Raw genomic sequence first — 21,158 nt, forward strand, 5'->3', positions numbered from 1 at the left:
ACTAATCCCTTCAAAGAAAGGGAGTGACAGCTCATCTACCACAACAGGAAGAGCAGTGGCTAAACCCTTCAAAGAAAGGGAGTGACTGCTCATCTACCACAACAGGGACAGCAGTGGCTAAACCCTTCAAAGAAAGGGAGTGACAGCTCATCTACCACAACAGCGACAGCAGTGACTAAATCCTTCAAAGAAAGGGAGTGACAGCTCATCTACCACAATAGGGACAGCAGTGACTAAATCCTTCAAAGAAAGGGAGTGACAGCTCATCTACCACAACAGGGAGAGCAGTGACTAAACCCTTCAAAGAAAGGGAGTGACAGCTCATCTACCACAACAGGGAGAGCAGTGATTAAACCCTTCAAAGAAAGGGAGTGACAACTCATCTACCACAAAAGGGACAGCAGTGACTAAACCCTTCAAAGAAAGGGAGTGACAGCTCATCTACCACAATAGGGACAGCAGTGACTAAATCCTTCAAAGAAAGGGAGTGACAGCTCATCTACCACAATAGGGACAGCAGTGACTAAATCCTTCAAAGAAAGGGAGTGACAGCTCATCTACCACAAACGGGAGAGCAGCGGCTAAACCCTTCTGAGTCTTTCAGAAGAAGATGTCAGAGAAAACAAGAGAACATACAGAAAAGACAATGGAAGCATCAAAGGGGACAGTTTATTTTTAAACAGCAAGAAGATAACTAGAAGGGCAGCATTCAGCATGAAGATATACTTAACTTAAACTATAGCCCATCTGATATGGTTAAAGGGCATAGCAGAATTAATTTAAAATGGGTGGCGAAAGCCAAACATACTCTGGCTAGGCTTATAAATGCCCTAGGGCAGATAGCCTAGTATGAACCTATGAACCTATGAACCTACAATGAACCAAGTGGAATAGAATAGCAAGCAGCATTTTACTAAGTAATTCATTTGATCCAAACGGCTTGCTTAGAAAATGTGAATGTGACACTGCCAGACTAGACTCAAGTTCAATAGGGTCTTCTTTCCTCCCTGATTCTGCCAAGCCCATTCTCTTGGCTGTGTTTTCACTAGATAGTAGGTAGGGACAGTGGGAATCTCATTCATCCATTCATGCACATCACTAATTAGATGACGAGGCATTTGGCTACCTTAAGAGAGTCATAGCTACTCCCACCATTTACCCGTGCTTCATTGAATTTCTTCACTTTGTCATTCAGAGCACTGGCAGAAATCACATTTGCATCAACACCCATCTTGGGCATTCACAATGCTTTGTTTTAATTAAACAGTCAGATTCCCTCGGTCTGCACCAGACATGCAACAGCAAATGTCTAAAGGTCTAAGTGCAGATTAATAAAATGTTGCTACAGAATGAGCAGCTGAGGAAAGTGGAGGGTCAAGCCCTGCATGTAGGTTCTATATACTTTACAGAGAGAATGTAAGGACACTACACATATATGCACAACCAAAGTCCTGTAAAGTTAAATGTATATTATTGGCACAAAGACAACAGCAGTTTAATCTACTGAGTTTATTAGATTTATTAAAACCCCCAGCTATAGGGGCTTAATCTACACTACAACACTTGAAGCCATAGCACAATGTGGATGCTGCAAAGGGGTGGTGGGAATCATAAAAAAGATTAAAAAAAAAAGATTAATAATGAAACGAGGCGGACAGCCTGCAACTTACGAAATGCTCGTTGTATTTCACAGACACGTTAAGGGAGTGGTTGAGAGGATTTGAGGAGGTTGGGAGTTGGCATAATGGTTAAGGTGTTTACCTCACAGACATGAGGTACAGGTTTGATTGTGGGGTTGGGGTTTGGCATAATAGTTAAGGTGTTTATCTCTCAGACAAAAGGTATGCTTTGATTCTCACCATTGAAGGGAAATTGGCTAGGCTTAAAATGACCTACAGGGGCAGCTAGCCTAGTACTTGCTATCTATCTATCTACTTAAGATGGATTTGAGCAGAACAATTAACTGACCAAAAAGCCTACAACCTAATTGGCTGCCAGAAAGGGAATCCTCAGTGACATATCTAATGCTGACAGTTAGGGGTGGGGAAAACTGACATAGTCAGATTAGACAAAAAGCAAAGTAGATCTACGAAATCAAGATATGCAGCAAACAAAACCCCACAAAGGTCTTAAAGTTGCAGTGCACTACAAACAGCACATGGCATGTAAAGTTTTATATATATATATATATATATATATATATATATATATATATATATATATATATATATATATATATATATATATATATATATACATATATATATATATATATATATATATATATATATATATATATATATTAGCTGGTAGATGAAAATATAAAAAGCCATTACAGAATAAATAAGTTGAAGATAAAATGACAATAAAGAAGTGTAATGGTTGAAAGGTTTTACTTTGAAAGAAAGAACACAGACTAAGAGATCAGAAGAACAAATTAGGCCCACCAAACAAGAGCAATGGCTCTAGGAAAGGAAATGACAAGCACAAGATGGAACTTGTATATAAGCAAAGCGAAGTGAGATAGTTTGATAAAGGTGGTTTTGTATTTGAGTATCTATTAAAGTGATGGAATAAGGAGAAAAGAGAATGCAACTCTTCAGCACAGTTGTACAAATGCAGAAGAAGGAATGAGGTATGACAATGATAGATGCCATAAAAATACCAAGTATTTTGAGAAAAGAGGTGAATATATTATCAAAAACAGGAAATGATTGAGTTAACATTTCTTTCTTGTAATGTGGATGGACTAACCATTAACAAGAAAAAGGAGGGACTATTGCGCTATATAACACAATTAAACCACAAATTATACTGTTGTGGGAAACATACTTGTTGCAGATGGAACATAAGGCTTGTATTAAATAAAATAGAAAATAAGGATGTTATGCAGTAGTACAGGGAGAAAGGAAAATAAAGGTGTTAATATTGGCTGCAGGGGGAATAGGACTAAAAGTTAAAGAAGAAAAAAACTTGACCAGTGTAGATTTACAGAAGTTAGATAATCTTTTGATAATATAATAAAAAACATCAATGCTTCAAAGAGAAGTTGAAACACAAATAAGGTCTTGATGTTGGAAAGGGTAAAGTTTCCTAGGGTTTCTAAAATGAACACTAAATGCTTTTAATGTGTCTTATGAATGGATAGAAATGCTAATTAAAGTATATTACAGAGCACTAGCAAAAGTAAAATGTAGGGGCAGCTTATCAAGTTGCTTCAATTTGTCAAGGAGAAATAAGCAGGGCTGCCTACTCTTGCCTCTTTTGTTTGCACTATATTTGGTCTCACTACCTACACATAGGGTTACCACCTGTCCCACTTTGCAATGGACAGTCCCTCTTTGGGCAGTCATGTCCTGCAAAAAAATGGCAAATGTCCTGAGATTTTAGGACAAAAATCTTCCTATATTTTCTTTAAAAGTTGCATAAAACAATTATTTTGTATATGAAACACCTAAATGTTATAAGAAACAGAATGTTGTTGTTGTTATTTGTCTTTCGGCTTTTTCCCGGTAAGGGGTTGCCACAGCGGAACTCCGGTCCGCTAATGATTGGCAGTAGATTTTTACAAAATGCGGAGGTGTCAGCTCGATGCCCAACCTTCAATGAAGGCACACCCATTTACGCACGCATGTCTTTCGAACGCTACCCAACCACGGGGAGGACATGCAGACTCCACACAGAAGGCACTCCCAAGCCAAGCCAGGAATCGAATGGGAGAACCTCTTGCTGTGAGGTAACAACACTATAAGAAACAGAATATGCAACTAAAATGCTACAAGAATAAGCTTTTAGTTAGGCAAAAAAGTGAAGTTCTGTCATTTGTACTGGCTATGGGTTTGTTTTGTCCTACAAAATCTGAAGTTTCTACAAAAAACGTCCCACTTTGGGCATTTGAAAAGGTGGCAACCATAGCTACACATACATGAAATGCAAAAATAAAAGTACACCAGTGGGGTAACACCAACAAAAAGCAGCATTATTTGCTGACAATGTTATACTTTATGTTTCAGAGCATGAGTGAGATCTGCAAAAAATATTTTGGAGTACTACATAATTACAAAAGTTGACAGGATACACAACTAATGAACAAACAAAGCCACAGCTGGATATGGAAAATAAAATGGACTTTCAGTAACTCAATAAAAATTCATTTTAAAAATAAAAATCATTGACAATTTAGTAAATGCTTTTATCTTTTTGAATTTTACAAGACATTTCAAATGCAAAAAAGTGTTAACTGATCACATTTGTTAAGCAGTCACAATCACCTTACATACTGTGTCATTATCATGTGACTACATAAAAATCACTTTAAATTTCTAAATATAAAAACAATAGTACTTAAAACATGTCAAACTTTTCTTCTTCGATACTGACTTAAAATGCACCACTGTATTTCAACCTCCACTAAAACAAGCATCTTACTTATTTTGCCACTCAGACCCCTTTTTCTTCAAGGAGACCCACTCTATCACCTTCCCTTGGATTTTCCACAACATGGTCAAAGACATAAAAAAACTCTTAAAAGTTTTATAAAAGTTTCTTAAAAATTCTTAAAATTATGTAAATGTTTACATAATGCATTTAATTCATTAATGTTCCTAATGGTGTATATATTTGTTCATAAATTCTACTTCTAAGTTTCCTTTCTGTTTTTCTACTTAGAATGATTCACATGAATTGTCTACTGATGTGTAGACTACTACTTTGACCTACATGTAAATCATCCAGGGGAGGCATAAGAATTAGAAGTACTGATGCAAACAAAATTAAATAACTAGAGTGCTTGGCCACAGGTACTGATAACAATAGAACAAGAGATACTACATTAAAGTCGAGAGGAATGTTTAATTAGGTTAAGGGAAGTAAAAAGCAAAGGAAACATCTGAACCATTGGAAATGAGGATGTGGAAGAAGCTGGTTCGCCTGTACATACTGTACATAGTTTGACAGCACACATGGGTATGATGGGGATATATATATTATATATACACATACATATGTGCACATACATACATACATTATATTTATTTATGTGTGTGTGTTTGTGTGCATGTGTGTGTGAGTGTGTGTGTGTATATATATATATATATATATATATATATATATATATATATATATATTTCTATATATATATATATATATATGGTTCTACCTCACATAAACGAAACACCACAACACCGACAACGCAATCACCGACACCACATAACCGACAGTACAAAAACACGAAATCCCACATGCCCGACAACGAAATAACCGACGGTACACAAACACGAAACCTCATACACTTCACACACCACAATCAACAACCTAAACACATTCCCGTCCAAAACCACATACACAACACAAGCACACCAAAATCCCTACAAACCCACACTAAACCACACATACACAACTACCTACAACCCTGACCCAAACCCTAACCCTAAGGTCCGTCACTACCGCACACTTACCTGACCCGCTCCTAACCCTAACTCACTTATCCGCCTAACCCAAACACAATCACTACCGCACACTTACCTGACCCTCCCTAACCCTAACTCACTTATCCGCCCCTAACCCAAACACAATCACTACACACTTACCTGACCCGCTCCCTAACCCTAACTCACTTAACCCACCCCTATCCCCACTTACCTTACTCGCACCCTAACGTCCGTCACTACCGCATACACAGCCTTTTCCCATGTCGGCATCCTCGGCCGGTGCTTTCATCCGTCGGGTCGGTCTTCTGCTTGTCGATCTTCTTGGTCCCGTCGGTCTTCTGCGCTGTCGATCTTCTGGGGCTCGCGATTTCCCTGTCGATGTTCCGGCGTGTCGGTGAAGTGAGGTAGAACCATATATATATATATATATGTATACACACATACATATGTATAAATATAGCTATATGTGTAGCTCTCTCTCTCTCTCTCTATATATATATATATATATATATATATATATATATATAGATTGATAGACACACACATTTATTTATTTATTTTATATTTGTTTACCGAGAAAGTCTGACTGGACACAGGTCCATTTTCAGCGGAGGCCCTGGGAGAAAAGCTCCACAACACAATACAGTATATGAGAGAAGAGAAAAAATAGAGCATACTTGTAACAAACATACACAATATGGCACTAGTGGAATATGAAGAAAAACTGCCACAACCTTGTTTTAACGCATTTTCATCCAATTTAATACCATGAACTTCATCAGAATAACATCCATACTTATTTCAAGGTTTAAATAAGAAATAATATACCTCATGCGATCAAACAGACCAACAGAATACATAAAGCACTTAATGTGTTCTTCTAATCAATCAAAGAAAGAAAAGACACACATTTTACTTAAAATATTGTACTGAAAAATATTAGTATAAAAATTCTTTGTTTAAATGTATAAACAATGAATATTATATATAAAAATGTACTTATTACTATAATCTTTGTGCTTGTAAAAAGCACTTTATATTAATCATGTCATTCATTCCAGGAAGCTGGCCCGCATTCAATGAAATTTGCCATAATATCTCTTTACATTCTAAATGTACTTTAAAATTTCCAGTAAACATATCGTCATTAACCTTCTCTAAGACAAAAAAGGAAAACTTTTTGTAACCAGAACAACTAATGGCGTGTTTAGCTAAAGCATTTGACATATCTATTTTACGAATAGCTAAAATGTGTTCATATATGCGCATGTTCAATGCTCCGGTTGTTTTCCCTATATAAAAATGTTCACAAGAAATGCACTTAGCAACATAAACCACATTTTTGGTCTTACAGGTGTGGGGTCCCTTACAATGAATCGTCTTAGTAAAGTGCTTAAATAACACTGTACTGGTGCCTGAAATGTACCTACATTGTTTACATGTTCCACAAGGGAACGTGCCTAAATTAAAAATGGTCTGGACATTGGTGCAACCATGAATACTTCTCTCAAGAATGGTCTTGATGTTGTCTGTCTTTTTATGCGTGAATAGGGGGGAACTACCAACAATGTTGCACAAATCAGTGTTACCTAACAGTACTTTCCAATTGTTCCAAATTATGTTTTTAATTGGGAATAGGGAAAGCTAAACTGTAAGTACTCCATACCGCTGTAATCAATGGTTTCTCCACAGTTGGACAAATAGTATGTTTTAAAATGGGACAAGCCTTACTAGATCTAAGGCCAATGACTTCTTTTAATATATTGTCCAACCAAACTTTGTCGTAACCTCTTGCTGTAAAAAATCCAGTCAACTTAACTGTTTCATCATGAAAAATGTCATCTCTACTGGTTAAATGACTTAATCTGATAAATTGTCCCTTAACAACACCACGTTTCATAAAAACTGGATGTAAACTATCGTGGTGTAAATATTGGTTGACAAAAGTAGACTTTCTGAAAATGCAACTTTCAAACTGCATACCCTCATTACTGATAGTTAAATGTAAATCCAAAAAATTTATATTGTCACCAATGTTGCCTACTGTAAATTGCAAAAAATTGGTGGAATTATTTAAATATTGTACAAAGGTGTAAAAAGAACCGACATCCCCATTCCATAGGAAAAACAAATCATCTATATAACGTTTGTAAAATTAAATGCTTTTTGATAGGGGGTGTGAAAGAAGAAATTTATTCTCCCACATTGCCATTACCAAATTAGCAAAACAGGGGGCTACCCTTGAGCCCATAGCAATGCCTGAAATTTGTTGAAAGTAAGTGTTTTCAAAAATGAAAAAATGATTTTCCAATACCAGCTCCATCAAAGTACGCACTGTATTAACAATGTCATTCTCAAGGTTAGTATGTTGACTTAAATAATCTCTCAAGTATTCCACCCCTATTGTTTGGTTTATACTTGCATATAAAGATGTCACATCTAATGATGCAAATTTAACTGTTGTGTCAAAATTGTGTAGTTGACCCAAACATTCTAACAAATGCCATGAATCCCTCAAATAAAATTTTGTTTTCTGCACTATCGGATTCAAAAGTTTGTCCAACCAAACAGAGATGGATTCTGTCTTAGAAAAACTGGCCGACACTATTGGTCTAAAGGGAGGATTCATACCATTTTTATGTAACTTAGGAATCCCAAATAGTGTGGCCAGTTTGGGAAGTTCAACTGTTAAAAAACTGTAAACAGAATAATCTATACTGCCTTGACTGAATAAGTCAAATAAACAAGTGTCCAGTCTCAAAAATCTTTTAGTAATGTCTTCTATGGTGACTATTCTGTAACAATTTTGATCACTAAGTAAAGAGTTAATTGCCAAACTATAATCAACAGACTTCATAATGATAATAGAACCACCTTTGTCTGCTTTCATAATATGCCAATTTTTGTTATTAGCTAAATCATTTAATGCAGACATTTCAGAAGGGTTTAAATTGAGTGTACCTTCATCATGATGTCTAATTTTTCTGAACTCCTGCTCACACAACTTTCCAAAAACCATCAAAGTAGGATTTAATAAAGGATTGTATGTACTTCTTTTTTTACATTCAAAATCCTTAGGTTCACGTTTAGCAATACCTTCAAAAATGCACTTCAAATTAAGTTTCCTTAAGTGCAATTTGAAGTCAACTATCAACCTGGAAACATTAACATGGTTTGATGGAATAAAAGAAAAACCTTTATTAAGAACAAAAATCATGTCACTTGACAACACATCGTCAGTTAAGTTACAAACATTAATAGTGTAGTCTAGTTCTTTTTGCAACCCTTTTCCTTCCCCTTGCTTCTCGTTTGAACCTTCCCAGACCATCTCGGAGTTTTTTGTTGCCTGTTTTGTCCATCAAAAAAGGAACAGACTTGTTTGCCAAAGAACCTGCCTGTGCATAAGATGTAGTAGCTTGAGTGTCGTTTGATGGAAAACATCCACCGTTTCCATTTTCATTTGCATTTACTGGGCAAACATTAGAACCAGTCTCTTTGTTGATAGGACTAACATTGTCATTTAGTGTGCCATTATTGACAAACGAAGTTATACCTTCTTTTTTTGCCCCTATTACTCTTTAGCGGATAAGCTGTTTTTGAGGCAGAAGCCGCAAGGTCTCTCTTTAACTTTTTCTGCTTTCTTAAGATAACTGAAGCTCTGTGCCTCTCTAATTTCACATTGATTCCGAAATAGAGAGACGCCAAGGAGCTGAAAGCCTGTGATACTCTAATTTTACCATCTAGGCTCTCAGCTTGTTCTCTTAAGGACACCAATTCACTCTTGTAATATTGTAAAAGCATTTTCATAAATGTCAGTCTAGTGTTGTTAAACAATTCCACTAACTGTGTATACAAGCCGTTACCTTGAAATACACAGTTCGGAAATTTAAAAGTCCTTAGACCAAAAGGCACACATTTTAAGCTGACGTTTTCTTCTAAATAAAAGACTTCTAGTTGCAAAAAAACTATCTTTGTGCACAATTTCTCAAGCAAAAACATGTCTTTTTTACATATAGAAGATTCATCCGGACTGGACGGAATTACACAATCACTTACTTTATTACATTCTTTTCCATTTTGAGAACTGTGAAATGGATTTGTCATTTCTTTGAAAACGTTTTTGATAACTTTATCCATTACACCCATGCCATTAGATCCCCGTGAATGGTTAACTGAGGATAATATGTTGACATTTTCACTTGCAGACATAGCCAAACCTGCTTGACTGGAAGAAACGTCCAGATTGACTCTGACGTCATCTCACCTGCTGCCTGGATTGCTTGGATTGCCTGAATTAAGGTTCAGGTTACCTGTAATACTTCCATTGCCTATCTGCCAGGATAGAGCCTCACAAACAGCCTCAGAAATAGTTGAAGTAATAAGTTCATTGAAACTTCTACCTGACTCAGGAACCGGGTGTTTGCTAAGGTTCAGCAGAGTCTCCTGACTCGATTCTTCTTCTGCCATTACTGACCAAACAGTTAGTAGAATCACAAACACCACACAAAACCAAGTAAAAAAACTGCCAGCAGTGGAATACGAAGAAAAACTGCCACAACCTTGTTTCATCCAATTTAATACCATGAACTTCATCAGAATAACATCCATACTTATTTCAAGGTTTAAATAAGAAATAATATACCTCATGTGATCAAATAGACCAATAGAATACATAAAACACTTAATGTGTTCTTCTAATCAATCGAAAGAAAAGACACACATTTTACTAAAAATATTGTACTGAAAAATATTAGTAACTGGTAACAGGGGGGACAGTTGTCCCTGCCATAGGACTGCTTGCTGACAGCCAGATAAGTAGCTGTTGAACCATGATATAGAGGGGGAACTTATATTTAGGGTAGGTAGAGTTTCAAGAAGCATACTGTGGTTTACCATGTCAAAGGCTTTTGATGAGTCTAAGAATATGGAAGAAACAAATAGACTCTTGTTTCTATGGTGGTTAACTATATTGGTAAATGATAGTAATGCTGTGGTGGTGCTATGGGAAGGTCTAAAGCCATGCTGGGATATGGAGAGTAGGTTTTTATTTTGGAGGTACTGCATTAGTTGATTATGAACACCTCTTTCTAATATTTTGGATAAAGGTGATAGGATTGCTATGGGGCGATATTTGGTGAGTTTGGATGTTTTGTCAATTCTAGTGGGGGTGGTTATAGTTTGGGTAAACATGTGGACGTTAATAAAGACAGAGGGATTATAACTGGAGTAGTTAAGCTAGTGAATATTGAAGTCCCCCAATAATATGCTTTCATGTGATAGGGAGCTGGAGATCCAATTAAGCAGGCTTTCCATTACAGTGATGTTATTGATGTGTAATAGAATACACAAGGAGGGTGCATAATATGATAGAAAGGAAAGCAAACATTGGCAATGTATTAACTAACTTTATTATGTCTAATTAATGCATGAAATCAAGAACTAAGTTATAAACACTGATTGTCTACAAACTATAGAACCTAACGTGACAGTCATCTGTGTATTTGTAAAGTGCATTATGCATGAGGATTGCATAGTATGTTAAATTAAGTTAATGGTTTCATTTGAAATAAAGCCGTTTGTTGAAAAAAATGAACTATTAAACAAATAAATGATTTATCTGAGAGGCTTGCTTACCATCCTAGCTAACAAGAAAAAAATAGAAGTTTTTACTATTTCATCTGTCAAAATATGTCCAGTGTGTATAGTCCCCATTTTGTACAGTTGTAGAGACTGTTTTTATAATAACTACAGCAAAGAAATAAATTGTAGTTATTTTTTTGACTATTTCAATATTTTTGCATTCCATACTAGTTACACCAGCTGCCTAAAAATGCTAGGTTGTGGTATATACAACAGAATGAAGGGAGTGGGGTTCAGATTTAATTATACTATGTTCTGATATTTTATTAGTAATAGGTTCATAGGTTAATAGATTAGTACTAGGCTAACTGCCCTTGTAGGCCATTTTAAACCTAGTCAATTACTCTCTGTGAGAGTGAACCCTGCACCTTGTGTTTGTAAGGTAAACACCTTAACTGTCATGCCAACCTAGAGATGAATTAAAAAAAAAAAGGTGAAAGAGGCTGACACTAATTCAGATCTGAAACCTACTAGACACAGGAATTTCTGATGCTAAAACATCCCCTGAACAGTTTCACATGGCCACTGTTTCACAGCACCACTAATAAGGCGATGATCATGACAAGATGAAACAGCAATGCAGGAGCACACATACAAGCCTACAAAAATACAAACAGCCAGCAACCCTGCTGGTTGCTTTCCAGGTACAAGATATTCCACTGGTCAAAGAGAGTAAAAACAAAGAAGTCAGAAATAATGGGGAAATATATAGCATCACTTTCCTTCTAGACAGTACAAGATGTCAGTAAGGTTAAAACAAATCCCTTATTTGTTTTGTATTTATTTGCTACATGAGCAAATAAGCCGGTCATTACTGAATCCACTTCAGCCACAATCAATGCCAAAAGAGTAAAGTAAAACATATATGGACTATTTAGGACTACCAGTCAACCAGCATATTTTTGGAAAGTGACAAAAAACTAGAGTACCCAGGCAAAACTCATACAGACACAGATAGAGAGCATGCACTTTAGACCCTAGCACTGCGAAGCAGAGATCTTAGCACTGAGCTGCCATACTAATTCTTAGTGCCTCTGTCTTTAATTTCATTTTTTGGCCATCCAAACGTATGAGACAACAGCTGTGCATGTGAGAAGATGGGTGTACTACTCAGACAACCAAGTTCATCATTCTAGACTTGTTTTAAGGGAAATATGTGGGTGAGTGACTATGGGCCCCAGATACTGCAACAATTTGGATTATTAAGTACGCTGACTGTGGCATTTGGGTTTGGGCACACCAGAAATGAAGGATCTCAGTACTCTTTTAGCCATTCAGGCAGCATGAGTGCATGATGGTGGGGTAAATGGACACCAGAAAAGGTTATAGTACTGTATTACCTCTGCAGTAAGAATGATTATGTAGGCACAGGGTGAGGATGGTGGACTTTAAGAACAATATTAGGATGGCAATCATCAGGGTCTGCTGTGCTACATAACTGTTAACGTGTACCATCTCTACCTCTCAGGCATATATGGCAGCCATGGCATACAGATGGCTAGATTGCACATTGTATGAATTACAGCCTTTGCCACATATGACATTTTATAAACTGCAAAGTTTGGTGCTACAATGGTGAACCTTGCAAGCTGCACTGATATATGTAATTTACCAAGATGGCTGCATACTTCTGTATCCTCCGATATAATCCACCAAGACTATAGACTGTGCTGCATTCATGAGTACTGGAAAAGTATAGTGTCCATGAAGGTATTAGTTACTAGAAACCAGACGCAAGTAGTGTTGGTAGTACCACTGTTTAAAGGTCTCAAGAGTCATTCTAAGAACAACATGCTATTCTGTTTAAAATCAGTGGTGTGCAAGGTGAAGGAGATGACCATAAGATGCAGTTTAGTTCTAAACAACCATAAAGTGGATAGTAAGCAACATGAGATTCATGTCATGTCATTCAGTAATGGCAATCTCAGCAAGTACCTTTACTGCAAATCCTTCTAGCTGAAAAATACTTTTTTTTTTATTAAGAAACACATGTTTTTTTTGTAGCAGGAGACCCTCACACCCCCAAAATTATAAATGCTGACTCCAGAATCACATAACAAGAGGGAAACAGGCAACTTTAATGATTGCTGAAAGTGGTTTGGGTAGATTTTGATTGACAGCTATGGCACTTGCAGGAATTGACGTCAAACAATTAATTGGCTCCAGCAGTGGAATCCCCAGTATGGCATCACTGCAAATGCATTGTGTCACTGGCAGGCCAAACTGGTAAGATATTATGACCAGTGAACTAAGGAAATAGATAGCTCTGTACCTATGAATGTATGTAGTGTTTATTGATTTCAGGAAGGTCTTACAGTGTAAGTCTCAAATGAGGCCGCCGAAGAAATTATGCAGTACATGTGTTAGCATTAAACTGGTTACATTGATCAGAAAATTGTTAAAGGGCCTTTCTGGGAGAGAGGGTGAGGTCTACGGAAAGAATAATAGTAGAATGACATAAAGGTTCTATTTGGGGCCCTGTCTAATTCAGCACATATATTTCAAAAACATAGCAGTGAAGAAAATACTCTAAACTGTTAACAGATGATTCAAATTTTCATGCAGTAGTGGAACCTTCAAGAAGGATTAGAAGAGGATGGAGAATAAAATATGTATATGTCATTTAACATTTAATGCAAACATATAAAACATATTGAAATCAGTAATACACAAAAGCTGAAATGTAATGCTCATTAGACTTCAAAAGAGGAGAAAGGTCTGGAATATGGATAAAGTGCAGGTGCAGTCTTTGTGCCACTCTGAAAAGGTTGTGGGCAAAGCTTTGGTGAGACCATTGCTGGAACATTTTATCCAAATCAAGAAGCATCAAAGAGTTGTTGCTGCTTTTTCTTTTTCTTTTTTTTTTCTTTTTTTGCACACTATTAAGGGTTTGCCGCACTGATGGGATGGATGTAAAATCTTTTATACAATGGGAGAACATTCAGGAGGTATGATTCGGGGTCAGAAAATAAGAGTGAATGTGAGGGCTTGGAGTTCATTGAGAATGGTACAAATGGAAAGGTATGAAATAATTAGAAAATAACTTATAAGACATTTTGGGAGCTCTTCCATGGTAAGAGTATTAAAAGTGCAGTAAGTGAAGAGGCCATTAAATGTTGAGTAAAATACGTGTTTCAAATTAGTGGAATTAGCCATCTGATGGTTTGTTTTATCTTTTGAGCGTGTTCCCTTTATAGGCAGTTTTATCTATTATACCATTAGGTAATGACAAATACAACTCAGATTGTGCATAATAGTCTAGTGTGAAATTAGAGCTTTTCAAACAAAAAAAAATAATAGCACAGTCATTTAATTATTTTAGTAAAGTTCTAAATGAAGAAAAAAAAACACTCCAAACACTGCAGTACCAAAAGCAGTTTGCTGTATTAACCAGCTTGTGTCTTACAAATGTCAGACGTCTTCAGAATACTCTGACATAAAAGAGCTTAATATAGTAAACTGTTCTTGGAACTTGTGGTTGAAGTGTTTTTTTCTTTGGTTCTTTGTTTGTCATACCTTCTTTGCACCTTGGAATGAACTGTTTGTGATTACAATACCGTACTATGCATAGGACATAAATATTCACAAGTATTGCATATGCAGCGTTCCAAATTGGTATCCTCTGTTATAGAAGCTAAACATAGGCTATGATGTCCTGATAATGTATATTTTCGTGGGGCACGTGTTTATAAATTCAGGTCACTATTGTTCAGTTTACTTCTGTAGTTAATAATTTGTAAGCAATGAGGAAAAGCATGCAGTAACTACCATTATACCATGACCCCCCATTAATATTACAAAACGTGCACGCTGATTGGCCAGCGTGCACGTTGTAAATCGACTTATACTAATGGAAAAAGGTCCGGTCTCCCGGACTTTTTCCATTAGTATAAGTCTCTTTTAAAACACTGTCTCGCTATGTTAAAAGAGTTTAACATAGCGAGACAGGTTTAAAAAAAAAAAGCAATGGAGAAAGCAAGATCTCTGTTGCTTTTTACTGTTTCGCTATGTTAAATGGGTTTAACATAGAGAGACAGCTTTAAAATAAGCAACGGACATCTCCGTTGCTTATTTTAAAGCTGCCTCGCTATGTTAAACCCATTTAACATAGCGAAACAGTAAAAAGCAACGGAGATCTTGCTTTCTCCATTGCTTTTGGCCACAGCTCTGATGTACTGCGTAGGCATGTGCAGTACATCAGAACTGCGCTGATACCAGACAGCTGCGGAAGGGCAGCAAAGAGTATTATACAATGCCATTATTTAAGAAAAGTAATTATTTCTTTTCTTAAATAATGTCATAGTTTAATAGCAATAACCCATGCCTGGGTGTGGGTAATGTGGGATTTACCCATGGTTGTCTTTGTTTGGTCCCTCAGGCTTCGCCCTCGGGACCAAACCATGCAAACCGTGGGTAAATCCCGCATTACCCACACCCAGGCGTGGGTTATTGCTAAGTATAGTATGCTCAATGACTCTTTAAAGGATAGATTATGTAAACTGTAATGGAATTAATAAAATCAAGAAGATGACTTACTAAACTCATCTGACAGTTTGTATGGAATGTACACATTTCCATCGAAAGCACTTGGCCATCTACATTTTTTTGACGTGCACCGATCAGCATTTTCCAGCCTATTATTCACTGCGATATCACCAAAGATGATGGAAATACCCTCAAACTCATTTTTTTCTGTAAAGAAAAAAAAAACATAGTTTAGCTTTTACTTTCTAGTTGCTTTAAAATCCTATTCACAGAAAGTACTTATTATATTCAGTTTATGCTACCTCTTACTGAGGAAAGTAGTTCTATTCCTTCTGGCTGTAACTATACTCTTAAGGGGGGTTTAGGTTGGAATGAGAAAGCCATATACAAAAATAATGTTATTATTTTCTAGCTATTAAAAAGGCAAGATTTTATAACATCTTAAGTAAGCCGATGGGGCAAGAAAAAAGTACTCCTTATCTTTGGCAGTACCTGGCAGAAAACTTTTTGGAAAAACATACTAGAAATACTCATGAAAAAGAGAGTAAATTCACAGTCATTTCAGTTGCTTTTCTTTTACAAGTAGGATATAACCCTCCCAGTGCTACAGTCTCAACCTAAACTATGATGATCAGATAATAAGATAGCAAAAAGAAGAAACTCAATGGAAGAAACAAAGCATAACACGTGGAGAATGTGTAAGAAATGATCTTAATGAAAAGTAATAGTTCAATCAAAGGAAATGATTTACAGACAATTCACAGAAAATATAACACGGGGATTAAGAATTTAGTTCAGTGATATAGTGTAGCAGCAAGAAAAATTAGTGCAAGGTGTTTTTAAATAAAATGAGACAAAAAGGTGGGTGTAGCTATCCATTTGAGTCAACTGCTCCTACATGAAAAGTTAACTTCCTTTTTGGAAAGTGTATATAGTTTCATGTGCTTGCTACAAATTAAAAGGAGTTGGAGAGTTTAAAAATGTAGTTGTTTTTTGTGTTCCTTGAATGCTTTTATTGAAGCAACTATTCAAGCAAAAAATGACATAGGTTCAAACAGAGATGAGAATAAATAACTACATAAAAGATCAGACTAATAAACATTGGTTTGCACATGTAAGCAGCAAGATGGAAACATTTATTCAAAATAAATGTCATATATATTATGTGGAAGAATTAGCTTTTTATCTGAATAGTGTCAATATTGGCATGGAATGTAAATGCCCATGCAGGTAAACAGTATTAAATTAAATTATATTAAGAAATGTAGGATTTCAGGATGGTCTTTAAGTAGAATATCAAGGACAAATGAGAATGGTAGTAGCAATACTACTTGCAAGAGGGGATCCAACAATGATAGGAGAAGAAGAAAAAAGAAGATAATGGTAGACTTTAGTAGTAAGGGATGACTGGCAGGGAATGATGATTATGCTGACTTGTATTTATATTCCCTCTGAATCTTCTATTATGTAGTGCAGGAGAATGTTGTGATAAATAGTATGCTTTCAACAGGGAATATTTATGGGTGGGGACTAAAACATGATCTGCAATAGTGAGGACATATTAGAGGGACCTAGAAGAGAAATATAACAAATGAGGATAAATTTCTAAAGAAGTACTTAAGAATATTTAGTATGCAGGATGTGACTTTAGCAGCAGGAACTCAAAATATTTTCCCAAGATACAATAGCTGTGCTAGATTGGATAGTATTTATATTTCACAGGACCCTGCATTTTTTAATTGAAAGGATTGTGACTCATCAAATAACTATATCAGATCATGTACCATTAAAACCTAAGATAAAGATGCAGGGTAATGATTAAAAAGGGGTAATTTAAGGAACTGGTAGTATATATGATTCAAGAGTTATTAGAGAAAATAGAAATTACTTCAGAAGTGATAGCTAGTGCGTGTGGTAAAACAAAAATGGAGTTTAAAAACATGATATAAATAAGACTGAATGATATGGGAAAGAAATAATATGAATAACCCTATAGTTGTATTAGTGATATTTTGGAAATTTTATGAAAATTTGTATAAAATGGTGTAAACAACAAAATCCATAAATGGAAATATTTATGGAAGGCATGATTATGCCACAGCAGAGGAAGATAAGGCTGAAAAATTAGTATTTAAGAGAGGAAAAGATAGTATAAAACTGTGACATATCTCTAGGAACAGTGGTGCTATAGAAAATTTGGAAGTCGGAGGGAACTACATGTTAAAGATTTCAAAGTTTTGTTTAACAATAATTTAAGAGAGAGAAAATACCAACATCTTGGAAAAAAATCTTTGATTGCTGTAGTATCCAAACATGATAAAGACCTATGTATTTATGTCTGTATTAAGAAAATGACAAATGTGTTATTAAAATTCATAGATATGGATCAATGTGTTTTTGGAGGAAAGGCAAACATTTGAAAAATTTTAACACATTAATAGAACAATGATGACCTAGAGGGAATCTGAGTATAAGAATACACTGCTATTGTTGGTGGGTCTTGATGCAGGGAAATAATGTAGTAGTGTCAGCTAGAATTTCATGAGTGGATGGCCACGGTGGTGCAATGGTTAGCATTGCTGCCTCACAGCAAGAGGTTCTCCAGTTCGATCTTCAGCTGGGGTGTCTTCTGTGTGGAGTCTACATGTCCTCCCTGTAGTCGCGTGGGTTTCCTCTGGGTGCTCCAGTTTCCTCCCACATCCCAAAGACATGCTGTAGATGGATTGGACACTTTAAATTTGCCCTAGATGTGTGTGTGTGTGTGTGTGTGTGTGTGTGTGTGTGTGTGTGTGTGTGTGTGTGTGTGTGTATGCCTTCTGTGGAAGGTTGCGTGCCGGGCTGGCAACTCGACACAGTAAAACTCCACTGCCAATCATGAGTGGACAGGTGATCCACTATGGCAATCCCTAACCAGGAAAAAGCCAAAAGAAAAAGCTAGAATTTCATGAGTAGAGCCATAGAAGTTTTTCTGCTCCCTGACAGAATAATGGTGTTAATAATGAGGATATATATAAAGTATTAGTGGCAAGAATTATAGGAGAGTTTCTGTCTGAAAAGTAGTGTTTGTACTAGGCAACAAGGCAGGGATACTCTTTTGCTCCACTGGTATTTGCTTTCTGCTTGGAGCAGTTAACAAAGGTCAAGAATTCAAAGTACTCAAGAAAAGTTAACTTTATTTGTAGATAACATTATTTGTACTTGATAAATCTAGAAGTGGACATTTTGGCATTGTGGAAAGTTTTGAAATGGTTTCAAGCCTTTTTAGGATATAAACTAAATGCATACTGTAAAGATTAAACGGCGGACCTCTTGCACATGTTCTGGAGCTGTAAATGTATCTACAAACTTTGGAATTCCTTAAAAATTCAACTACAAAAGATGGGATATCAACATTCTACACTTTCTTGGGAATTTATGATACTACATATTCCTCCTAATAATTTGAATAAAACTCAATTGATTACACTTATGAATATTTTTTTATTAATGAAACTTTATATAGCTACAAATTGGTTGACTCCATTTCAAACTTCGTGGGAAAACTTTAAAGGTTTAGCCATGAAACATATTCTAGCACATAAACTTTTAATTAAGGATAATAAAAGGAATATTAATAACCCGAAGGTGTGGGAACAAATTTTCAACATTATATTAGCTTAATGTACCGAACTCAGCTCAATCCCAGGACAGGCATACTTGATGTGAAAGTTGGTAAGAGCAATTCATTCTAATGATAGTAGATTCTTTTTTTTTTTTTTTTGTTTAAAGGATGGAAGCATTCATGTAAATAATGTATATAGTTTGTAGTATAGGTATTATTAGTTTAATTTGGACAATATTTGCATTTTCCTTTTTTCTTTTTTGTGTTGTTTTCTTTGTTGTATGGAAAATTGGTAAAATAATAAAGATTTATTATGGAAAAAAAAAGGATATAAACTAAATGAAAATAAAACAAAGGCTATAGCTATAGCTGTAAACTGTGTACCCATACATGAACTGGTTTAGCAATACCCAATCTGCTGTTGATTTTTTTTAATGTTAAGATGAATTATTTGCATTAGTTATGACTGCTAAAGATATGTACAAAGAAATTAAACAAAAATAATAAAAAATGGAGGTATTTGAAGTTTTTAATTATGGGTATGGATAGTAAGATATAAGCAGTGAAAATATTCTCAGCTTCCTTAGTCAGGCTTATTTTTATCAACTAGAGGAGAAGTTGTGGATGATAGCAAACAAATAAATGAATGAATGAATTTATTTTAGAGGTGAAGAGGAAAAGAGTTGAGTATTTATAAACTGATTCTACCCCTAGAATAAGGTGGTTTAGGGTTGCCTGATTTGAATGGGTACTTTACAACTAGGCAGTTAATGCTCATATACATAATTCAAGCAGAAGGTTACAAATCAAAGGGGAAAGGATGGTGATGAAACAAGGAGGGGGTTCAACAGATAGACTAGGATTTTGGATGCAAGTCCATAAGGAAAATAACAACTGTACAGAATATTATACTCAGAAAGCATTCTAAGAACTACGCCAGTGCACAAATGGAGAAAGGAGATTTTACCAAGCAGTACATCTGCATACACAGATATACTAAATAGGCAAGATGGGGGCTGGGATTTACTAGAGGGAATTATCAAAGGAACCAAGGTATTGGGAGCAAATAACTCAGCAAGGAAGGGTAATAGAGTGGGATCAGAGTAAGCATACGATTGTACTGGAGATTATACACTGACTTCCATGTCAGGGTTGATAGCAGAGTATAGGCAAAGGGAAAGGGATAAGAGAGTGCTAAGTGAAAGACCAGCTCTGGCAGAATTTTTAATCGAGTATGAAACAGAAGCTGGTTACAGAAAAATAAATGATAGGATGTATTAAATATCACAAGATTACTATAAAAATCAATCAGATAAGGCTATAAAAGATTGGGAAAAATAATGGAACGACAATTTATAAAGAAACAATGAAAATAAATTTGTAAGGCTCCCAAGTATGCAACAAGATCCAGAAGGTTTAGGATTTCTGCATGGCAAGGTTTGCATAGGTATTTTATACCTCAGGTAGACATTAGTGGATGATTCTTTGGCTAGATAGCATATTCTGGAGGTGTGAAAGGAAGAGACAGGCATTTGGGAATTTGTGTTTGAGAACGTAATGAATTGTCAGACTTTAAAAAATTCCTTACATAGTGCTTTAACAGAAATATTGGGAGAAGAAGTTGATGTCACTGAGAAAATACTTATTTTGAGGTGACATATAAATCTGAATTACCTAGCCACAGTAATGCCTCCTAAATTTTAAATTTATTGGATGACAAAAATACCTACTAGAAATGGAAATCTGTGCACAACATGAAGGAACTTCTGGATATTGTAAAGGAAATAAAAGTACTGGAGGTGGGATCTTCAGAAAAGGGAAGGAGCATAATTCAGAAATAAATAGAATTTAAGGGAACAATAGACATAAAAGAATGTTCAGGATGCAGAATGAAGTTTAAGGCAAGGCAGGAATTGAGTAACTTATATAATGTTGGAGTGAATGAAAATTGTTAAAAATAAAACATACATATAGGGGTTGTATAACAATAAAAATGAAAACTG

At 35.7% G+C, this 21,158-nt stretch overlaps 1 protein-coding gene across 1 annotated transcript in view; it reads right to left on the bottom strand.

The window, feature by feature from the left end:
• The window catches only part of LOC122810503 (high choriolytic enzyme 1-like), a 194,970-nt gene that overhangs the window by 40,378 nt on the left and 133,434 nt on the right, over nucleotides 1–21,158 (bottom strand). The window contains exon 5 of the mRNA XM_044082085.1: nucleotides 15,606–15,761. Coding sequence (XP_043938020.1) covers nucleotides 15,606–15,761 — 156 coding nt within the window. The remainder of the gene's footprint in view (nucleotides 1–15,605; nucleotides 15,762–21,158) is intronic.

The sequence above is a fragment of the Protopterus annectens genome, chromosome 9.part0 (assembly GCF_019279795.1).
Source record: "Protopterus annectens isolate FY-2018-M chromosome 9.part0, PAN1.0, whole genome shotgun sequence".
Taxonomy (NCBI): domain Eukaryota; kingdom Metazoa; phylum Chordata; order Ceratodontiformes; family Protopteridae; genus Protopterus; species Protopterus annectens.